This window comes from Anolis sagrei, chromosome 9 (assembly GCF_037176765.1).
Source record: "Anolis sagrei isolate rAnoSag1 chromosome 9, rAnoSag1.mat, whole genome shotgun sequence".
Taxonomy (NCBI): domain Eukaryota; kingdom Metazoa; phylum Chordata; class Lepidosauria; order Squamata; family Dactyloidae; genus Anolis; species Anolis sagrei.
The window spans coordinates 23642566-23663180 of NC_090029.1; the positions used below are offsets into that span (position 1 = coordinate 23642566).

At 45.2% G+C, this 20615-nt stretch overlaps 1 protein-coding gene across 7 annotated transcripts in view; it reads left to right on the plus strand.

Annotated features, from left to right (window-relative positions):
- Positions 1-20615, plus strand: part of TLE3 (TLE family member 3, transcriptional corepressor) — a 42225-nt gene that overhangs the window by 13915 nt on the left and 7695 nt on the right. Inside the window, exons 5-13 of one of the 7 annotated variants that reach the window (XM_060755397.2) lie at positions 4935-4997; positions 5210-5314; positions 11143-11350; positions 11492-11508; positions 17928-18047; positions 18213-18263; positions 18478-18630; positions 19468-19615; positions 20127-20326. In XM_060755397.2, the coding sequence (XP_060611380.1) occupies positions 4935-4997; positions 5210-5314; positions 11143-11350; positions 11492-11508; positions 17928-18047; positions 18213-18263; positions 18478-18630; positions 19468-19615; positions 20127-20326 (1065 nt within the window). The remainder of the gene's footprint in view (positions 1-4934; positions 4998-5209; positions 5315-11142; positions 11351-11491; positions 11509-17927; positions 18048-18212; positions 18264-18477; positions 18631-19467; positions 19616-20126; positions 20327-20615) is intronic. The other 6 variants (XM_060755399.2, XM_060755398.2, XM_060755400.2 and 3 more) reach the window with 6 other exon arrangements.

Here is a 20615-nt window from a genome sequence, read left to right on the forward strand (position 1 = left end):
AAGGCGAGGAGGGATGTTGTTGACCTGATTTCATTGGGGAGCAAGTTCCACAGGAAGAGAGCCACCACCGAGAAGGCCCTGTCCCTCATCCTCGCCAAGCATGTTTGTGCCAAAGTCGGGGCTGAGAGCAGGGCCTCCCCAGATGATCTTAAATTTCGAGGTGGAATGTAGAGGGAGATACGTTCGGATAGGTAAGCTGGGCCAGAGCCATATAGGGCTTTGTAGGTCAAAACCAGCACTTTGAATTGTGCTCAGAATTAGACCGGCATCCAGTGGAGCTGACATAACAGAGGAGTAGTATGCTCTCTGTATGATACTCCAGTGAGTAGTCTAGCTGACACCCGTTGGACTAGTTACGTTCAGAATGCTTTCTGGATGTGGGTGGACATCATGCTGGGTCAAACTCTGCCAGCGTCAGACTACACAGAGAAGCCATTGAAATCCACAAGCATGTGGACCATTTCAACAGAAAAGAGGAAACCATGAATAAGAACACAATCTGGCTACCAGTATTTAAAAACTCTAAAATCAGTAAATAAAGAGCAACACTCAAAAACAGGGGAATTCTAGGCAAGAAACAAACAGGGCCAGCTAACGCCTTCCAACAAAGGATCCTCCCAGGCAGCAACCAGCCAGGCTTTGAAGCTGCCAGGCCATTAAATGCTAATCAAGGTGGCCATTTGCAACTTGGGTCCAGATCCATTGTTTTGGCCATGACGTGGTTCTCTGGATGTGGGAGCCATCCTGAAAAATACATACATACATATATAGATGCACAGATATTTTGACTTTTATTATATACATAGATATTTAGACAGATAGATGGTGGATAAAGTAGACCAAAATTTTGGTATAACCCATGGATAAGTCAAGGGCCTTCCATGAAGAGGGGAAAGCACAGTGATGACTTAAAGTGATAGTGTCTCCACTTATGAGTCAGAAGTAGCAGAACGGCAGAGAGATTTGGTGCTTATTTTAAGCTCTCGCCTTTTGCCCTCTATTCAGACAAGGAACTGATTCTTTTTTTTAAAAAAAAGATGTTGGATAAAGGTCAAGGGACATTACTCACATTGACCGATGGATAAGTTGACCCAGGATTCTTTTGGAGGAAGTTGTACCCCCTTCTCACCCAAAAGAACAGTCCTTTAGTTCTTCTAGTGTTCCCCTGTCTGGTACAGCTCATGGTATTGGTGATGGTGATCTTGACTTACGCTATGTAACAGGATATTTGTTCCTGGGCTATAAATGTCATTTCCTAATGGGTTGTATTACAAAAACATGGAAAAGGATTTTGAAACTGCAAAAACTCAGAGTCCATATTTCGTTCCACATTGTCCATTCCTATCCGTCGTCACAGTCCTTTATTCATCTGCCAGATTGCCCAAATGCCTGGTCCCACATCCATGTTTTTAATTTCTTTCTGAAGGAAAGGAGGGATGTTGCTGATCTAATTTCCCCGGGGAGTGAATTCCATAGGTGAGGAGCCACCACTGAGAAGGCCCTGCTCCTCGTCCCGCCAATCTCACTTGTGACAAAGGCGGGGCCGAGAGCAGGGCCTCCCCAGAGGATCTCAAACTACGAGGTGGGACGTAAAGGGAGATGTGTTCAGACACTTTCAAACCAGAAACAGATTATTTTTCAAATGTTATTACATAGTCATATTACCGCCCCCCCCCCTTTTTTTTTCAGGCTAAATCCCAAAACAGATTTAGGAGAAATTTGGAAAGCAAAGTCCTGCCCATTGGTGCTGCTGGCAAGGAAACTTCCAGTGTACACATCTCTCTTTCTGGGCCACTTCTTGGCAGGGCCTTCCTGCATCCTCTGCCATCTCTTGGCTTGGCATTGGTCGCAGAGACCCCCCCCCCCCTTTTGCCACCTGTTCCTCTATTCTCCCCATTGCCTCCCAGTGTTAATTTGCAGACTGGAGTCTTAAGCCAGGGAGTGTAATGACCCTGGCACTGAAGTGGTGAGGATATCATTTTGCAGTGGAGGAGAGCTATTTGCATGCCATTCTGACGGAGATTAGGAGGGGGTCAAAGGGTTGTCTTGGCAACGGGAAGGCAAGGTGGGGAGGGGGACTCTTAAGGAAGGAATGGGAGGGATGAATGGGAGTCACATGGCTTGCAATATGGGCAGGTAGCCCATTCCTGTTGGGGGTCTCTACTTGGCCTGGTGTGGGTCCTTAAATCTCTTGTGTAATATTTAGGAGCCAATGTTTTGAAATTGAGACTCTCTGCTGCAGAGATGGGATGTACATTTATGCTTTGCACAGTGATTGTGCCACACATTCTCCCACAAGGAACTGCAACTCCCATGTGGCTGCACATTCAGTGAGCATCCAGTGCATATCGTGCACAATAGCATCACATGCACAGCCCCTCTATGAACAAAATACAGCCATTCTGACTCATAGGATAATAGAGTTGGAAGGGACTACATGGGCCATCTAGTCCAACCCCCTGCCATGCAGGAAAAGCACAGTCAAAGCACCCCTGACAGATGGCCATCCAACTTCTGTTTAAAGACTCGGTCAGAAAAATCCAGGTGTTTGTGCATCCAGAGCAAAGGGTTCTCCCCACAACATTGAGGCCTTCTTAAAATTGGAAAATGAAGATGCTTGTGGCTGTGCTTAATGTTTAGACAACGTTGTTCTTGGGTTGTTGTAGGTTTTTCCGGGCTATATGGCCATGTTCTGGAGGCAATTTTACTCCTGACATTTCGCCTGCATCTATGGCAAAAATTGCCTCCAGAACATGGCCATATAGCCCGGAAAAACCTACAACAACCCAGTGATTCTGGCCATGAAAGCCTTCCACAATACAATGTTGTTCTTATTTGTTCAAAAATGATAATGGGTTACTCTGAATGACCAGAAGGGATTCTGAAGCCTGTGATCCAGTTCCAGAGTGTGTTTTTGCCTAGCTGGTTAGCCTTGTTTCTGGGTTATTTGGAGACCTTGTTTACATTGGAACTGAAACGTGTTTTAACAGCTGTCCTTGTCCAGGAAGGACTGCCCTTCAATCTCTGCTCTCAGCCTCTGGGCTCTGTATTTAAGAAGAACCAAATTCATGATATCTGCAATTGATCTTTCCCAGTCCTCTTCTAAGGGTGTAATTTGATTGCAGGAGTCCCTTTTCCACCAACACAGACTCTTGGGAGTCAAGGTGGAAAATCCACTCTGCGATGTAGTCTGAATCTCAAAGAAGCTATCCAAGGTGATATGTTTATGTGGCTAGAGTTCGGCCCCTTGGAGTTCTCGCCTGGCAACTTTGGAACAAGATAGAGACCTAATAAAAGCGCTCTCCAAGCTGGATCATGCTCCTACCGTTTTGCCCAAAACCCAGCATGAATCATAGAATCATAGAGTTGGAAGAGACCACATGGGCCATCCAGTCCAACCCCCTGCTAAGAAGCAGGAAAATTGCATTCAAAGCACCCCCGACAGATGGCCACCCAGCCTCTGTTTCAAAGCTTCCAAAGAAGGAGCCTCTGCCACAATCCGGGGCAGAGAGTTCCACTGCTGAACAGCTCTCACAGTCAGGAAGTTCTTCCTAATGTTCAGATGGAATCTCCTTTCTTGTAGTTTGAAGCCATTGTTCCATGTTCTAGTCTCCAGGGAAGCAGAAAAGTTCGCTCTCTCCTCCCTATGACTTCTTCTCACATATTTATACATGGCAATCATGTTTCCTCTCAGCCTTCTCTTCTTCAGGCTAAACATGCCCAGCTCTTTAAGCTGCTCCTCATAGGGCTTGTTCTTCTTTGCTGTTTGTTCCCTTTTCGGCTTGGGTTCATGGAGTCTGTGCCTTTGCCTGTAAGAAATCCTCAAATTCTGGACCAGAATCACTGAGCTGAAAGGTGTCCCAAAAACCCCTTTGTGCAACCTGCTGGTGATGCAGGAATCCCATTTGAAACTTCCTTGAAATAGCTGGGCAACAGACCGATGGAGGAATGGTCACTCCTCCCAAGTTAAGCTACTCTATGTAACAAAATCTCAAAAAATATATATCTACCTGTTTTGAAAAGTGTTGTTTCCCATTTAATTGTTTATTTTGTGCACTTACTTTGAAAAACTTGATTTTTGTGATGCCACAAACGATGTTGAATTGAGAATCTACAAAATCTTCAATGAAAAAGATTGAAAAAAGGTGCTTCTACTGCAGGATGTCCCACAAAAACAAATGTTTTGCAGTTTCATAAACGTTTGTCATGTTTTTATGAAATTAGGAAATAGCATTTATAACCAGGAACAAAAACTGGGTTTTTTTGGGAGGGAAGGGAAATAGCTACCAGTTTTTTAAAATCCTCTAAAATCAGGACTGTAAACAAAGAGCAACACTCAAAAATCAGGGGAATTCCAGACAAGAATCAATCAGGACCAGCTAACATCTCCCAACAAAGGATACTCCTAGGCACCAACCACCCAGGGTTTGAAGCTGCAAGGCCATTCAATGCTAATCAAGGTAGCCAATTGCAACATTCACACTGGCCTCAAGCAGACAAGAGTTTTTTCTCCCACCTTGGACATTTTACACACAAACATATACACACACCTCACTTCACTAGTTTCCAACAGAGCTCACAACCTCTGAGGATGCTTGCCACAGATGTGGGTGAAACGTCAGGAGAGAATGCTTCTGGAACGTGGCCAGACAGCCCAGAAAACTCACAGCAACCCAGTGATTCCAGCCATGAAAGCCTTTGACAACAAATCTTTGTTCTCTGCCTGGGGAGTCATTTGAGTGCCAGCCTTTCCCCTTCAGCTCTTTGTCCAGGAGGCCATTGCTAGGCCTTAACCTTAAGTATGAGGAATGCGTTTTGCTGCAAGGTTGCAGACCTTTTCTTTTGCAAACTGCTTCTGGGGTCTCTCTTGCTTTCCAAGATGCTGCTATAACTGTGCAGTGATGAATCTGCTCTCTTTCCTCTCTCCCTTTCAGACAGAGATTGCAAAAAGACTGAACACGATCCTCGCCCAGATCATGCCTTTCCTATCCCAAGAGGTAAGCAAGCGCTTTTCGGGTGCTGAATGGGAAGGACTCTTAGGAGGAACCCTGAAGTTGGCCTAGACCTGAAGCGTTCTTGTACCGTGGAACCCGCTTGTGGAGAGACCAGTGGTGTATCAATAAACACCATAATAATATTAATACTGATAACAACCACCCAAATCCCCAGCCCTTACGGTGCGCCTCCTTTTGCCTCCTTCTCTCTGCAGCACCAACAGCAAGTGGCTCAGGCTGTTGAGCGTGCCAAACAGGTCACCATGACGGAGCTGAACGCCATCATCGGGGTACGTGGAGTTCCCAATCTGCCTCTCACCGTGTGTATACCCCTTTATTCCTATCATTTACTGTAAAGCAGAGACCAACCTGTCCTTAAGAGGCGTTCCAAGAATGGAGGCGCTTGCAAATGCAAACCTAAAGTTCCCAAACTGATATCCTCTGCGTCCTGGCGTTTCCAACAAGCTTTGGACATAATAATACATGATTATTAAATACTTCTAATAATAATAGGAGCCCCCAGTGGCGCAGCAAGTTAAACTTATGAACTGCTGAACTTGCTAACCGAAAGGTCAGTGGTTCGAAACTGGAGAGCAAAGTGAGCTCCCCCTGTTAGCCCCAGCTTCTGCCAACCTAGCAGTTCAAAAACATGCAAATATGAGTAGATGAATATGTACCACTTCTGCGGGAAGGTAATGACGTTCCATGCAGTCATGCAGGCCACATGACATTGGAGGCATCTCTGGACAACACCAGCTCTTCAGCTTAGAAATGGAGATGAGCACCACCACCACCACCCCATAGTCGGACACGACTAGATTTAATGTCAAGGGGAAACCTTTACCTTAATAATAATCCATAACTATTAAAAAGTGCTCCCTATAGAAAATTGAGAATCAGTGGTGGGGGAAAGGAAATATCTATTGAGTCCAAAATATTTAGAGTTGTTTCTTTTGGACTTGGCACTTCCTGGCAGGGACATATTTTGTATTTTGCCATTTACTAGATTTTTTTTTTTGGTGTGTGTCAGGAGCAACTTGAGAAATTGCAAGTCGGTTCTGGTGTGAGAGAATTGGCCGTCTGCAAGGACGTTGCCCAGGAGATCCCAGATGTTTTACCATCCTTGTGGGTGGCTTCTCTCATGTCCCTGCATGGGAAGCTGGAGCTGACCAATGGGAGTTCACCCCGTTCTCCAGATCTGAACCGCCAACCTTTCAGTCAGCAGTCCTGCTGGCACAAGGGTCAGCTTTTTATGCAAATTGGGCTCATGCTTGAACTTTTTTTTCATGGTGCGCATGTAATGCCTTCCCATTTTTGGAGATTTGGGATGCCCCAAAGCTTCAAGAGGGTGCCAGCAATGCTTTCCTTCAGGCTTCAATGCACTCCTCCTCTTGTTCCGATTCCCATTGGCCTTCCTTTGCTCTCCATTCTTCTGGCCTCACAGAGGTTTGGTCTGTCTCTGATTTACTACAAGAGTGAAATGTGATTGGTGTGTAATTTTGCGTACTTTTGATGTTTTCACTTGAATTTGATATAGATATTCTAGATCTCAGAGGATTTGTGGTGTATCAAATCAATGTGTTCCAAGCCGAAACCCTCCAGATTGAAGACCATAAAGTCACCAGCTTTCTCTCCATATATGTTAGCTGGAGTCACTGATGGGATGATGTTTGGCCATTTGGGGTTGTACAAAAGTGGACCCTTTATTTATTATTAGTCTCCTTGTTCTTCTGCTGCCTCCTTGGTTTATTTAACAGACATTGGATGCTGGCAGCCATTTTTCCAAACTGTTTTAAATGTAGGTTTATCCGGTCTGGTGCCATATCTGGATGTGTGTCATCCACAAATAAGTTAATTTTGATTTCGTTGTCCACTCCCATTCCTTGTATTTCTTTATCCTTCCTAATTGCAGAGGCCAATAATTCCATAACTAATATAAATAGTACCAGAGAAAGAGGGAAGCCCTGCTTTACTCCTTGCATAATACTAAAGGTTTCAGTACCTGAATAATTAATTATGACTTTAGCCCTATTTTCCATTAATTATGCCATAAAGGAAGACACCATCCAAGTCTTCTCAACAGATGGCCATTCAGCTTCTGCGTTCAGAACATCAATACAGAATTAATTGGCGATGATGGGTACAGTTGGTGACTGGGACCCTTGCATCCCCCACAAGCTCTTGAGATCAATAACACTATGTAATACGATTTTTCTTCCTTGGTTATCAGTGTCATTTCCTAATTGGATCTATCATAAAAAAACACAGAAAAGGTGTATTAAACTGCAAAAATAATATTTTGGCAAGAAAGACATCCTGTAGCACATTTTGCTGTAGTTTTCCAGTATCTCATTGAGTCTCAACCAATTCAACATAATTTGTGGTCGCCACAAAGACAAAGTTTCTGGAGTAGAACAACTATTTTCAAAGTAAGAAACACACAATTAAACAGGAAATTATACTTTCAAACTAGGAACAGGAGATGTTGGATAGTGTAATTGTCTTCCTTCTTGAGCTCCCCATCTCTCATCTCCAAGCCTTGCAGCAGGTGTCTGTGGCCTAAGCTCTGTGTCCAGAAATGACTGGATTGAATTCAACACAAGCGGTGAACCCTTAAACCGCCAACAGAGCAGGATGGAGATAATCCCATTTAGAGACTGCCGTGTTGTGATCTAGCAACATAGTTCCTCTTTCACAGGACTGTCGCTTCCAAATATCCGCCTGGCACACAGGCCAGCTCTTTGGGGTGATGCCTTCGACTAAATCCCAGAACGGTGGCCCGCAGGTCCACTTTGTTGGCCTGCGCTCAGCGGAAGTCACCCAAAGCGTGGGCTGTCCGCCTTCTCTCTTGCCTTGCCCTGCCTGCCAGTCTGTGGCATGCCCTGCGAGGTAACTGATCCCTGTTAAGCGATCTTCCATAATCCGCCGAGATGAGCTATCTATGCAAGGTTGAGAGGCTTCTCTATTTCTGGCCACCACCATGATTGGTATCGGTTACCTATTTAGCTCTCCTTTGGAGCGAGGAAATACACACACACAGTGTAGCACGCATGTGCTCGTTGCAACACACACAATTATAATCCAGGAACAAAAAATGTGTAAAATGGTGCTATTTCTTTGGCAGGTCATGACTCTGTTCCATCAAGACCAGGCATGGACAAGCTTGGGCCCTCCAGGTGTTTTGGACTTCAACTCCCACAATTCCTAACAGCCGCATAAGCGGCTGAGGGGAAAAAAGAAGGGGCCTGAGGCTGTTAGGAATTGTGGGAGTTGAAGTCCAAAACACCCGGAAGGAAGGCCAAAGTTTGCCCATGCCGGCTCTATGAGTTGTTGACTGGGAAACTATAGCCAAATGGGCCGCAGGATGTACTGCCCGCAAAAAAAAAAGTTTGTGCATTTGAGCTAGACCAGTGTTTCTCAACCTGGGGGTCGCAACCCCTAGGGGGTCAGCAGGGAGTGTCAGAGGGGTCACCAAATACCATCTGAAAACACAGTATTTTCTGTTGGTCATGGAGGTTCTGTGTGGGAAGTTTGGCCCAATTCAATAATGGGTGAAGTTCAGAGTGCTCTTTGACTGTAGGTGAACAATAAATCTCACTGACTACAACTCCCAAATGTCAAGGTCTGTTTTCCCCAAATTCCACCAGTGTTCACATTTGGGCATATTGAGTATTGGTGTCAAGTTTGGTTCAGATCCATCATTATTTGAGTCCACAGAGCTCTCTGGATGTAGGTGAACTACAACTTCATAACTCAAGGTCAATGCGCACCAAGCCCTTCCAGTATTTTCTGTTGGTCATTGGAGTTCTGTATGCCAAGGTTGGTTCAGTTCCATCATTGGTGGAGTCCAGAATGCCCTTTGATTCTAGGTTAACTTTAAATCCCAGTAACGACAACTCCCAAATGACAAAATTATCCCCGGCCCCCACCAGTATTCAGATTTGGGCATATCGAGTATTTGTACCAAATTTGGCCCAGTGAATGAAAATACATCTTGCCCATCAGATATTTACATTACGATTCATTAGTAGCAAAATTACACTTATATTATGGTTGGAGGTCACCACAACATGAGGAACTGTATTAAGGCTCGTGACATTAGGAAGGTTGCGAACCGCTGAGCTAGACCATCCAAACCTTCTAGGAAGCATGATTTATGGAATATATATGTGGCTTGCCACCCATTATGAACCCAGGTCCCGACTCAGAAGGGGCGGCTGGTGGCTCCCAAGTCACTGGGAACAACAGAACCCAAGTTTCCATTTGCTTTTTCATGGTCTCCATGATTAACATACCATTTCAAACCCTGCAGAAGAAAAGGTTGAAAGGAGACATGAGATTTTATCTTTCTTAACCGTAAGGAAAGCTGTTCAAAAGGGGAACTCTCTGAATCAGAGACTGTTGGAGGCGCCTTCTTTGGAGGCTTTTAAGCAGAGTCTGGATGGCCATCTGTCAGGGGTGATTTGATCGTGCTTTTGCTGCATGAAGGCAGAATGGGGTTGAACTGGATGGCTTTTGGAGTCCCTTCCGACTATATAATTCTATGATGCTCTTCTCTGCTGGGCAAGAGAGCCTCCATTGACCACTGCACATCTAACTTTGACTACTAACCTCAAATCAACCCTGCCATGTGGATCCGTACTCCATTCCTGGCCTTCTTTTCTTCTTTTTCTATATCCACAAATACGAATATTGATGCATTTATTTTATATGGATGCTTGTTTTAGTTTTACGAGCTGACATGCTGCTTCAGGTGCCTTTAGAGCCCTCTTGCCTATGCAGCCAGAATAAATACACTATTTACTCGAATCTAATGCTCACCTTTCTGAGATGAATTATCTTGCTAAAATTAAGGTATGTGCAATACAGGAATCTCAGTGTTGAGTCATAGCAGCAACTGTAATGCACACCTTTTTTTGGGACAAATTACAAAGAGTCCACTTTTGACTGCTCCGCATGACATTCGGCAGCAAATACCTTTTTTGGGTTTCAGGGTTTTGAAAATTGAGGTGCGCATTGGACTCGAGTCAGTATGGTCTCATTGTGTTGAGGTGTTCCCCCCTGCCCCCACCTCCTTCTAGCCAACCTTTGGGTGTTTTATTTGTCACTCATCCTACTTTTCCTCCTCCTCCTCTTTCTATTCTTTCTCCTTTTCTTCCTCCTTTTCTTCTTCCCCTTCTATTCCTTATCCTCTTTCTTTCTCTCCTCCTTCTATTCTTCCTCCTCCTCCCTTTTCTCCTCTATTTATTCTTCCTCTCCTATTCTTCCTCCTTCTCTTGTTCCTTCTTCGTCTATTCTTCCTCCTCCTCTTATTCTTTCCCTCTTATTCTTTCTTTCCATCTTCTATTCTCTTCTTCTCTTCTTTCTCCTCCTCTTATTCTTTCTTTCCTCCTTCTATTATTTCTCTTCTCCTTCTATTCTTCCTCTTCCTCTTATTCTTTTCCTCCTCTTATTCTTTCTTTCCTCCTATTATTTCTCTTCTCCTTCTATTCTTCCTCTTATTCCTTCCCTCCTCCTATTCTTTATTTCCTCCTTCTATTCTTTCTCTTCTCGTTCTATTCTTCCTCCTCCTTTCTCTCCTCCTTTTATTCTTTCTCTCCTTCTTCTATTCTTCCTCCTTTTTCTCCTTCTTTCTCTCCTCCTTCTATTCTTCCTCCTCCTCCTTTTCTCCTCTGTTTATTCCTCTTCCCCTTCTATTCTTCCTGCTCTTGTTCCTTCTCCATCTATTCTTCCTCCTCTTATTGTTTCCAGCTCCTCTTATTCTTTCTTTCCTCCTTCTATTCTTTCTCTTCTCCTTTTATTTTCCCTCCTCTTATTCTTTCTTTCCTCCTTCTATTCTTTCTCTTCTTCTGTTCTTCCTCCTCCCCTTATTCTTCCCCTCCTCTTATTCTTTCTTTCCTCTTTCTATTCTTTCTCTTCTCCTTCTGTTCTTCCTCCTCCTTTCTCTCCTCCTTTTCTTCTCATTTTATTCTTTCCCCCTCCTCTTATTCTTTCCTTCTCCTATTCATTCTCCTCCTTTCCCCTCCTCCTCCTTGTATTCTTCCTTCTCCTTCTATTCTTTCTCTCCTCTCCCTTCCTTCTCCAACTAACCTTTGGGGCATTTTGCTTGCTGTTCCACCTCCTGCTCTTACCATTGGTTCTCTTGCAGCAGCAGCAGCTCCAGGCCCAGCACCTCTCGCATGCGGCGCACGGACCTCCAGTCCAGCTCCCTCCACACCCTTCGGGCCTCCCTCCTCCGGGGATGCCCCCCTCCGTGGCGGGCAGTGGCTCAGGACTCTTGGCCTTGGGGGCCCTTGGGGGCCAGGCCCACCTGGCAGTCAAGGATGAGAAGAACCATCACGACCTGGACCACCGAGGTGAGCAAGAGGCATGTGGCCATCTTCTGAGCGAAGAAATGGACGGGTTGACATCCTCTTTTTAGATTCTCACTGTCTCGTGTTTTCTTTTCCTTACTTTTCAAATTGGCTTCCTTGCGATTTGGGCCCTGTTCTGGAAAGATCGGGACTCCAGTGCGGTAAGTCTCTAGCTCATTGTTCACTTTGACACCACAATGTTTATTTGGGTTGAATCAAATGTGTAAAGGGCTTTCTTTGCACTCAAATCCAATACTGATAGATGCATTTCCATTCTCCTTCATCAGACATTTAAACACAAGGGCCCTGCATGGCTCTCTAACACAACAGAGTGCAGCACATCCAGTGCTATATAGATGATAGGAAACAGGAGGGAACATGTACATGGTGCTCCGATAAGGTTCAAAAAAGGTTAAATGATTGCAGGTAATACATCCCAGATAAAAGAGTATATAGACAAAAAGGAAGTTACCTGACTTTGGTGGGAGAGTACTCAACGCTGAGTCTTATGTTTGTTGTAAAGCATTTTGATGTAGAGAGAAGCCTCATGATGTTCCCTTGTCCAATCAAAGGGAAATAAAGAACTAAAAAATTTTGGGAAGAAGAAGGGAAAAGGGAGCTATAAATGCATCCAGGAAGCAAAAACACCCATTTACATTATATAATAATAATAATAATAATAATTACTAATTATTACTATTAATTATTATAATTAATAATTAATTATAAATTATTATTAATTATTATTGGAACCCTTGGTGACCCAGTGGGTTAAACCCGCTGAACTTGCTGACTGAAAGGTCAGCTGTTCGAATCCAGAGAGCAGTGTGAGTTCCCTCTGTTAGCCCCAGCGTCTGCCAACCTAGCAGTTCAAAAACATACACATGTGAGTTGATCAGTAGGTCTGGTGGGAAGGTAACGGTGCTCCATGCAATCATGCTGGCCACATGACCTTGGAGGCGTCTATGGACAATACCAGCTCTTCGGCTTAGAAATGGAGATGAGCATCAACCCCCCAGAGTTGGACTTGACTAGACTTAACATCAAGGCAGCAAAAAAAAGCCAATGGGATTTTGGCGTACATAAATAGGAGTCTAGTGCCTAGATCCTTGGAAGTCATGTTACCCTTCTCTTCTGCCTTGGTCAAACCACACCTGGAATCACACTGTGTCCAATTCTGGGCACCACAATTGAAGGGAGATGTTGACAAGCTGGAATGTGTCCAGAGGAGGGTGACTCAAAGGATCAAGGGTCTAGAGAACAAGCCCTATGAGGAGCAGCTGAAAAAGCTAAGCATCTTTAGCCTGTAGAAGAGAAGGTTAAGAGAAGATGTGATGAGGGTCATGTATAAAGATGTGAAGTCAGGGAGGAGGGAGTAAGCTTGTTTTCTGCTGCCCTGGAGACTAGGACGCGGACTGATGGCTTCAAACTACAGGAAAGGAGGTTCCACCTGAACAAGAGGTAGAACTTCCAAACTGTGAAAGAGAACTGTTCAGCAGTGGAACTCTCTGCTTCAGAGTGTGGTGGAGGTTCCTTTAGAGGCTTTTAAACAGAGACCGTATGGCCATCTGTCGGGGTTGTTTTGAATGCGATTCCCTGATTTTTGGCAGAATGGGGTTGGACTGGATGGTCCATGAGATCTCTTCCAACTCTAGGATTCTATGTTTCTATACAAAAAGCAAAATCACTTTATTACATCATCATCATTATCATCATTATTTGAAACACAACAAGATGAGTCCACAGCAGACAAGAGCACTCTGCTGGCTGTTGTATTGGATCACACATCGGACACTCCCGAGGTGTCTAGGACTGTGTGATGTATCGGTGAATAATGCGCGCAGATCCCAGTAAGGTAGCCTTTTGCAACTGGCAGATGGTAATTTTGTCAGCGCCAATTATGTTCAAGTGCAGGCCAAGGTCTTTAGGCACTGCACCCAGTGTGCCGATCACCACTGGGACCACCTTTACTGGCTTGTACCAGAGTCTTTGCAGTTCAGTCTTTAAATCTTCATATTTATGCCAGCTTTTCCAGTTATTTCTCTGCTGTCACTTGGGATTGCACCATTGATGATCCATATTTTGTTTTTTAACACAATTGTGAGGTCAGGAATATTGTGTTCCAAAACTCTGTCAGTCTGAATCTGGAAATCCCAGAGTAGCTTGACGTGTTCAATCTCTGTGACTTTTTCTGGCTTGTGATCCCACCAGTCGCAGGCAGATGGTATTATTATTATTATTATTATTATTATTATTATTATTATTATTCTGACACAAAAGCACAGTATGTCACAGCAAACAAGATCTATATGCTGGATTTTGTTTGCTGTGACACACTGTGTGTTGTTATTATTATTATTATTATTATTATTTTACTGACACAAAAGCACAGTATGTCACAGCAAACAAGATCTATATCCTGGATTTCGTTTGCTGTGACACACTGTGTCATATTATTATTATTATTATTATTATTATTATTATTATTATTATTTTCTCTGCCTCAACTTGCGGCTCGAGGCAGGGTACAATGGGTTCAAACACAGCAATAAAACACAATTCTGTTAAAATTACATATTGCAAAGTACACACAAGAGCACACCAATAAAATGTAGGTTAACATTGACTGGGTAAATCTAAGGAAGAGGTGGAAACAGGACAGCAGACGTGCTGCACAGGGTTCTCCCTGTCCCCAGTTGCTCTGGATACAGCTCTTTTTTGCTGTTTGCTGAGCTTTGAGCTTCTCCCTCCTTGATGACTGAAGATTTGGTTGGAGCCTAAGCAGAGAACAGCTGCTCCTTTGGGGTGAAGTGCAAAATCCTCTGTCAATTAGGAGCGCAATTTGGTTTCCCTGGAGCTCTTCTCTTATCTTGGGGAAGGACTGTGGCGGATGGATTTGGAAGGTCGGGCGGCTAACTAGCCATCTCAAGGAGGGGCAGAAGAGGGGCTTCTCATGTCCAGGCCTCTGCCTTTGTCCAAGGCCTGTGGGAGCATTAATGAGCACGGTTCCTTCTCGGCTCAAACTGGGAAGGCTTCGGCCAGAGACTTTGCACCAAGGGCAGAGCGGCCACCATTAACCTGCTTCAAGAAGGAGGGAGGGTACATTGAATATATATCTATATAAATAAAAATGTAATGTTTGTGGGATTAACAGAACTCAAAAACCACTGGAAGAATTGACACCAAATTTGGACACAAGACACCTAACAACCCATTGTATGTCCTTCACTCAAAAAATAGATTTTGTCATGTGGGAGTTGTAGTTGCTGGGATTTATAGTTCACCTACAATGAAAGAACATTCTGAACCCCACCAACGATGGAATTGAACCAAACTTGGCACACAGAACTCCCATGACCAACAGAAAATACTGGAAGGGTTTGGTGGGCAGTGTCCTTTGGTTTTGGAGTTGTAGTTCACCTACATCCAGAGATCACTGTGGACTCAAACAATAATGGCTCTGGACCAAACTCTACAAGAGTACTCAATATGCCCAAATGTAAACACTGGTGGAGTTTGGGGAAAATAGAATCTTTACATTTGGGAGTTGCAGTTGCTGGGATTTATGGTTCACCTACATTCACAGAGCATTCTGAACCCCACCGATAGAATTGGGCCAAACCTCCCACACAGAACCCCCATGTGGGCCACAGCAACGTGTGGCAGGGGACAGCTAGTATCTATATAAATAAAAATGTAATGTTCGTTTGTGGGATTAACATAACTAAAAAACCACTCAATGAAGTAACACGAAATTTGGACACTACACCCCTAACAGACCAACGAGTGACCATCACTCATAAAATCTCCCCCAAAACAGCCGCTTAAGCGGCTGAGGGGGGAAAAGGAAAGGGCCTGAGGCTGTTAGGAATGGTGGGAATTGAAGTCCAAAACCCCTGGAGGGCCCAAGTTGGCCCATGCCTGCTTTAAAGGGCATTTGTTACTGCTGTGCATCTGTGTACCAACATAGCAACAATAAACATCCCAAGGATGGGGCTCATTTGCCCGAGATTGATTCAAGCAGAAGTTGGAAATTGACTTAGCCTTGCAGCTTCAAATCCTGGCTGATTCCTGACCAGGGGGTGCTTTGTTGGGAGGTGTTAGCTGGCCTCAGTTGTTTCATGTCAGGAATTCCCCTGTTGTTTGAGTGTTCCTCTTTACTTGCTGTCCTGATTTTAGTTTCTTTTTAATATTGGTAACCAGACTGTTTGTTTTCATGGTTTCCTCCTTTCTGTTGAAGTCGTCCACATGTTTGTGGATTTCAGTGGTTTCTCTGTGTATCTGAGAACATGGAAATGCAAGGCCCTTCTTACAACCATCATGTCAGGCAACACAGAGAAGCCATTGAAATCCAAAAACATGTGGACCATTTCAACAGAAAAGAGGAAACCATGAAAATGAACACAATCCAGCTACCAGTATTTTAAAAAACTCTAAAATTAGGACAGTAAATAAAGAGCAACACTCAAAAACAGGGGAATTCCAGACAAGAAACAATCAGGGCCAACTAACACCTTCCAACAAAGGATTCTTCCAGGCAGCAACCAGCCAGGCTTTGAAGCTGACAGGCCATTAAATGCTAATCAGGTGGTCATTTGCAACATAAGGTGGTCATTTGCAACATTTACACTTGCCTCAAGCAGACAAGAGTTCTTTCTCCCACCCTGGACATTCCACAGATATACCTTTAAAATCAGGGCTAAAGGTAGCTTAGAAATGGCAACAAACACAGTGCCTCTTTGGTGTCTTGCTGGGGTTTGTGTCTGGGATCCCCCTCCCCACGGATCCCGTGCAACACATGCATAGACACGACTTAAGAGGCCTGTTTCAATCCGCGGCGGGGCTTCTTGGAAGCTGGCCCCAAATCAATACCTTCAAAGGCCAGACGCGGTTTCTTTGGGGGAGCCGAGGCCCTTTTCAGCCTGAGTGGCCCCGAAGAAAGGAGGCGGGCTGATTGGCAAAGCGGCTTATTGGGGCTGCCGGGGGGAAACACGAACCGCCGCCCAGCTTTGGCTATTCAGACAAGAATGGAAAGAGAGGGAGGGGACAAGAGGGGTCTCTTGGGAGCATCGCTTTTCTCTCTTTTGAGGGATTTTGGGGGGTATTTAAGGGGGGAAAGGGGGCAGCAGCTTTGCAAATGTGACTGGCAGGTTGCCCCTTTGTAAGACCCTCTCCCTCCCTGTGTTTATACGGGGTGGGGGTTAGAAAGGGCTTGGAGCCTGGGCTTCTTCCACTACGCCATGGCAACCAGAGTTGTGCAAAACAGGTACCTAATGTTGCCGTTTGAGGAATTCTCAGTTTGAGATGGTGAGCCAAAAAGGGCCCATATCATCACCCCATGCGACCCCTACTTCTCTCCTTGATCAGCCCTATCTATTCCAATCAGTAATGTGCCTGCACAACGAAATGTGCTGGGCCCATAACCCTTTTGTTAGAGAAAACTACCCTAAATTATAGCAGCATATCCAAAAAATATAAACGGGACACACAAGTTGAGCATCGACTCATTAGTGAGCAGCGTTAAGTGCTGTGTAATGTGGCTGTAAAGAGTTAAGAGCTTTGGAGGCAAACATGCAGAGTCCAATCTTAAAAAGTCACAAAAGGTTTATTTACAAAAATAATTAATAATTTCTCAGGCATCAAGAACTGTGTCTGAGCTACTCTAACACCCTTCTCTTCTAAAGTTTCAAGAGAGGGAAAAACCTCAATCACTACATCTCTCCTGACACACAAACAGAGATCTCAAAGCCCACAGAACATACTCTCCATACTGAAGTGTAAGAAGACAGAAGTCAGATTCTAAAAAGGCTTGCAGTCAAAAAAGTATTAATTTTCAGCAACCAATCAGAATGGGAGCAGAAAGAGAGAAGAGAGACATGGGGGAAGGGAAACCCTTAGTCTATACTAAGCTAAATAACTATTCCTAATTGAGAACTTGGGCAGTGTGGGTTTGAATTCCAACACCCACGGGAAGCTGCTTTATATGGAAGTCAGCTCTATCCATAATAATAATAATAACCATCATCATCTTTAATTGTACCCCACCACCATCTCCCCAAAGGGGACTTGAGGCAGCTAACATGAGGCCAAGCCTGAAGATACAATACAGCAAAATAAAATAAAAAGCAAAACAAACAAACATCACAATAAAATACATAAAATAACAAGATAAAATAAACAGTGCAAAATAACATAATGGAAAATCGAACACAATGGGCAGGCACATTGGTCACCTCTCTCCAGTGACTCTGTTGATCTCCTGGGTTTTCCCCCCCAAGATTGGAAATGTTGGAGACCAAACCTTCTGCAAAACCATAACTTGAGAATTTGCCCCTTTTCAGAGCCAAAACTTGGATGGATCGCATCGAACCTTGGCTCTGGATGGCAGCGGTGTCCAAACCGCATGAGTTTGTTGCTCTTCTCAGCATTGGTCAGCACTATTAGCTTGACCGGCAAAGAACTGACCAGGTCAGACCTGGATTAGCCTCTGAAACCAAGTGAAACTGGAGAGGGTCAGGGTGTTGTTACATAAATATGTAAGTTTTCTTCCAACAACCATCTCTTCTTTCTTCTGTTCCAGAATAACTCCATCTCTCCATCAGAGAGCTTGAGGCACAGCGAGAAGCACAGGAGCTCCTCTGACTATGGCATCGAGCCCAAGAAGCGCAAAGCTGAGGAGAAAGACAGCATGAGCCGATACGTAAGTCTTATGAGGTGCAGATCCATATGTGGGCCAACCCTAGTTGGCCTGAGTAAGATGCCAGGCCAGAGGGTCCTTTTGGGCACCTTTGGGCCACCTTTCCCGCCCGGGGACGCAGGAGGCCTCCCTTTGTCTTTTCCAACAGAGCAGTTGCTCCTTTTTCAGGACAGTGATGGAGACAAGAGCGACGACCTGGTGGTGGACGTCTCCAACGAAGTAAGTGTTTCCTTCTTTCCCATCTGGTCTCTGGGGCGAATTCCTCACATCCCATATCCACACATGTCCGCACTTTAACTGCTGTGACTCCATCACCCTTTTGGTACCCCAGAACCTGTTGTTTGCAGTCCTGCAGTCTAATCTTGCACTTCAAGGGGGAGCAGGAGGGGAGTTGTGTGGGGTAGAATACAATAAATACCCTCTTCCCTTGCAGGATCCTGCCACGCCCCGGGTGAGCCCTGCCCACTCGCCTCCTGAGAATGGGATGGACAAAGGACGGGGCCTGAAGAAGGATGCTCCAAACAGCCCGGCCTCTGTTGCCTCGTCCAGCAGCACCCCCTCCTCCAAGACGAAAGACTTGGGCCACGTAAGTCATGCGAGAGCTGATTGGGAGACATTGGAAGCTGCCTGGGAGGAACCCCCATAGTAGCAGAGCAATGAATCTGTTTCACGATTTAGCTCATGCTCTAATAGAATTGTCCAAGGTGCTGATTTGGTTTTGATAGAGATCTCATTCATCGCATTGCCAGTGTTCGGACTGAACTCAAGAATGGGTCCTCATTTAGAACTAGAAAGGGCAAACAGATTTATGCATCCTGTTTTCTTTCTTTCTGGATCGCTGTGGCTGATGTTCCACATCTCACCATTTCTCAAAAGAGGGAATAAGTCTGGGTCACTTCCTGGGTTATTATGCTAGTTTGCTTTTTTTCGTGTCAGGAGCAACTTGAGAAATTGCAAGTCACTTCTGGTGTAAGACAATTGGCCATCTGCAAGGACATTGCCCAGGGGATGCCTGGATGTTTTACCATCCTGTGGGAGGCTTCTCTTATGTTCCTGCATGAGAAGCAGGAGCTGACAGACGGGAGCTCACCCCACTCCCTGAATTTGAACCACTGGCCTTTCAGCCAGCAGTCCTGCCAGTGCAAGGGTTTAACTCATTGCGCGACTGGAGGCTCTGCTTGTTTGCTACTTGGAGGCTTTTGTGGGATATATGTTGGGCTGAAGAGTACAGTTCTCGCCTTCAGAGAATGATTGGAATATGCCAGAGGGAGGGATAGGGACCGCATCAAACCCAGCTGAGACTAAGTCCTTTCCCCCTCTATTCTGAAAAGCAAAATCTTAGAATGGGATCCCCCTGTGCCCAAGCCTTTCCCCCTCTGCTGTGGATTTCTGATTGTGAATTGCCAAACTGTCTCTCAATCAGTCCTTTTTGGAGCAGAATGACAAGTCGTCCACCCCGGGGCTGAAATCCAACACTCCTACCCCGAGGAGCGACGCACCAACCCCCGGGACGAGCACCACTCCAGGCCTCCGACCGATGCTGGGAAAGCCTCCCGGGATGGACCCCTTGGGTACGTTGATCCTTTGTGCTTTCACTGGCTTCCAGAGACTCTTGGCTGGTGGTGCCCATGTCAGAATGGCAGCAGACCCATTCCAGGCTTCGGCTGGATTTCAAGGACTTCTCCAAGGTGCCGAACCCAGGTCACCACCGCTTTCAGCACCTTGGAGAATTCCTTTGAATTCTGCATTGAAATCTGGAGTTTTTTTAATGTGGGCACAAGCCCTTTGTGGATTTCAGACCTTCCTCTGCTTGCTCCCATAAGCCTCAGGGATGGACTTCTTGGGTATGTCAACCCTTTGCGCTTTCACTGGCTTTCAGAGAAGTCTTGGCTGGTGGCTCCCATGTCAGAAGGGCAGCAAATCCATTCCAGGCTTTGGAGTTCTCCAAGGTGCTGAACCTATTTAACAGCATCATTCAGCACCTTGGAGAGATCTCTTGAATACTGCATTGAGATCTGGAGTGCATTAATGTGGGCACAAGCATTTTGTGTGTTCAAACCTTCCTCTGCTTTGCTCTTTCAGCCTCTGCCCTGCGGGCGCCGATCTCCATTGCGGGCTCTTATGCCACCCCTTTCGCCATGATGGGGCATCACGAGATGAACGGCTCCCTCGCCAGCCCCGGGGCCTACGCTAGCCTCCACAACATCCCTCCCCAGATGACCGCTGCTGCTGCTGCTGCCGCCGCTGCCTATGGACGTTCCCCCATGGTCAGCTTTGGAGCGGTAGGAACACCTTTCAGAGCCTATCCTTAGTCATCTGTCCCACAAAGCAGACTGCAACACTTTTAGGAATTCCAAAGACTTAGTGGTTTGAGGAATAATCCTTGGGAGGCAGGATCTATTCTTTTGACAGCCTTCAAGAATCAGCTGCTTTGGATGAACTCCCATTATTGAACTATTGGTCTAGAGTTTGGAAGGCACTATACAAATAAATGAGAAGAAAATAAAACTGGCAAAAGGCAGTCACGTACAGCATTTCCATCTGAATCCGCAATATTTCCACTGGGTTTCT